This window comes from Anarhichas minor, unplaced genomic scaffold (genome assembly GCF_050575085.1).
Source record: "Anarhichas minor isolate MPS153535 unplaced genomic scaffold, ASM5057508v1 ptg000038l, whole genome shotgun sequence".
NCBI classification, from domain to species: domain Eukaryota; kingdom Metazoa; phylum Chordata; class Actinopteri; order Perciformes; family Anarhichadidae; genus Anarhichas; species Anarhichas minor.
This window is the reverse complement of record NW_027466484.1, coordinates 3125001-3127694: the sequence shown is the minus strand read 5'-3', so window position 1 is coordinate 3127694 and position 2694 is coordinate 3125001. Positions and strand designations below refer to the sequence as shown.

At 46.0% G+C, this 2694-nt stretch overlaps 1 protein-coding gene across 1 annotated transcript in view; it reads right to left on the bottom strand.

Moving 5' to 3' along the window:
• Positions 1–1354: 1354 nt before the first annotated feature.
• rcor1 (REST corepressor 1) overlaps positions 1355–2694 on the bottom strand; it is a 9203-nt gene continuing 7863 nt past the window's right edge. Inside the window, exons 9-12 of the mRNA XM_076107341.1 lie at positions 2544–2690; positions 2361–2438; positions 2196–2253; positions 1355–1673 (exon numbers count right to left, since the gene is read on the bottom strand). Coding sequence (XP_075963456.1) covers positions 1393–1673; positions 2196–2253; positions 2361–2438; positions 2544–2690 — 564 coding nt within the window. The 3' untranslated portion in view covers positions 1355–1392. The remainder of the gene's footprint in view (positions 1674–2195; positions 2254–2360; positions 2439–2543; positions 2691–2694) is intronic.

Here is a 2694-nt window from a genome sequence, read left to right as displayed (position 1 = left end):
GTAAACGTCTCTCACCGTCTCTGACTGTCTCTGAACGTCTCTCAACATCTCTGAGCGTCTCTGGAAGTCTCTCACCGTCTCTAAACGTCTCTCACTGTCTCTGAACGTCTCTCACCGTCTCTAAATTTCTCTGAACATCTCACCGTCTCTCACCATCTCTCAACGTCTCTTACCGTCTCTCAGTCTCTAAATGTCTCTCACCGCCTCTAAATCTCACCGTCTCTAAGCGCCTCTATCTCTGAACGTCTCTCACCGTCTCTCAACGTCTCTCAACGCCTCTCAACGCCTCTAAATTTCTCTGAACATCTCTCGTCTCTAACCGTATCCCACCGCCTCTAAATTTCTTTGAACATCTCACCATCTCTAAGCGTCTCTGAATGTCTCACCGTCTCTATATGCCTCTAAGCGTCTCTCACTGTCTCTGAACATCTTTCAATGTCTCTGAACGTCTCTCACTGTCTCTGAACGTCTCTCACCGTCTCTATATGCCTCTAAGCGTCTCTCACCGCCTCTAAATGTCTCTCACCGTCTCTGAACGTCTTTCAATGTCTCTCACCGTCTCTAAATGTCTCTCACTGTCTCTGAACGTCTCTCACTGTCTCTAAATGTCTCTCACCGCCTCTAAATTTCTCTGAACGTCTCTCACCAGCTGTGTTTTGAGACAACGGGTTTGAGCCCAAAATTAGATTTTATTGTCTCTATTCTTCAGCTGAATTGAAACAGTTTTCTTCTTTTAGTTTAGAAAGCTTCGGTGTAAATACAGAAAATTATTATCATTAAAGTAATGAAGAATATTTCTATATATTGACGTGTTTTATTTTCATGTTTGTTCAAAAAACAGAACACTGAACATAGAAAAGAGAAGAAACAAACTCATTTATTGATGAAGTTTTTGTTTTTAGTCACGCCCCCATACCTGAGTGACATCATCCAACATGGTGAAGCCCCACCCCCAAAGACAAAAAATAAAAACATAAAACATTTTTAAGTGAAATATGTGAGAAAAAACAAGACAAAACAGGCCCCACCCACTTTGATTTCTGATTGGTTCAGAGAGGGCAGTGATGACAGGTTCATGACACAACCCTCATAACTGACCAATAAAAGTCCAACACACTAAAATAAAATAATAAACTCATGATGATGTCATAAAACCAGAGGGCGGAGTCAGAGTCAAGATGGGAGGGGCTTCTGGGAGTCGGACGAGTTCTACGGAGAATAGAAAGACAGTAGAGTTACAGTAGAACACAGTAGAGTTACAGTAGAACAACAGTAGAGTTACAGTAGAACTCAGTAGAGTTAGAAAAGAGTGACAGTAGAGTGAAAGTAGATCACAGTAGAACACAGAAAGTCAGCAGAACTCTGTTCGAGCAGACAGAGAGGATTCTGGGATTAGTAGTAAGCATGAAAACTTCTCCTCACCTCTTTTGTTTCCGTGGCAGTGAACTCCTCCTCCTCAGCAGTACACTCCTCCATCTTGTCCTCCATCTTGTCCTCCTCTCCTCCTCCCCTGTCTCCCCCATCCGTCCCGTGTTCGGCCTCCCACTCCTGAAGAACCTCATCCAGGTTAAACCTCCGTCTGTAGTTCACCAGGAAGTTCTTCACCTGAACCACCGACTTGTTACCAATCACATCTGAGATTGCCTGGAAGTCCCGCCCATACTTCCTGATGGCTGCGTGTCATTGGACGAGAGGGAGAGAGTCAGTGACCAATCACTGACTGAGAGGTTTAAGCGATCAAGGTTTAATTCATTCAGATGTGTCTCAGTTCACCTGGGTACAGGTAGTTCAGGTGTCTCAGTCTACCTGGGTACAGGTAGTTCAGGTGTCTCAGTCTACCTGGGTACAGGTAGTTCAGGTGTCTCAGTCTACCTGGGTACAGGTAGTTCAGGTGTCTCAGTCTACCTGGGTACAGGTAGTTCAGGTGTCTCAGTCTACCTGGGTACAGGTAGTTCAGGTGTCTCAGTCTACCTGGGTACAGGTAGTTCAGGTGTCTCAGTCTACCTGGGTACAGGTAGTTCAGGTGTCTCAGTCTACCTGGGTACAGGTAGTTCAGGTGTCTCAGTCTACCTGGGTACAGGTAGTTCAGGTGTCTCAGTCTACCTGGGTACAGGTAGTTCAGGTGTCTCAGTCTACCTGGGTACAGGTAGTTCAGGTGTCTCAGTCTACCTGGGTACAGGTAGTTCACACATTACCTTGTACAGCGAGCAGCTGCTCCTCTGTGGTCCAACGAGTGTTAAACTTCTGATTCACCTGAAGCAAGAAAACAACAACATGAAAACACAAAGCAACTACAGCAACACCAACAGGCAACCAGCAACAGCAACACACATTGTGTATTTCTGCATTGCCATTGTTACCTCAGGCTGTCTGTACTCGTTGACTCCTGAGCTGATTTTCTCCTTCAGAGAGCCGTTCGACTGTTTGATGGTCTGAATCTGAAACACAGAGAGACACAGGTGAGAGAGACACGGGGACCCCCCACCGTCACCTACAGAAGAAGAGAGAGACAGACAGACGGGTAGACAGACAGGTAGACTGACCTGTCTCTTTATGGAGACCAGTTGACCGTCCAGTTGTCTGATGAGTCCCTGAGCAGACGAAGACGAGAGAGAAACAACGTCCTGCTGATTCAAGAACATTCCTTTGGGAGGACGTTTCTTCAACCGCTGAGACGCCTTGCTACCTGTCTGC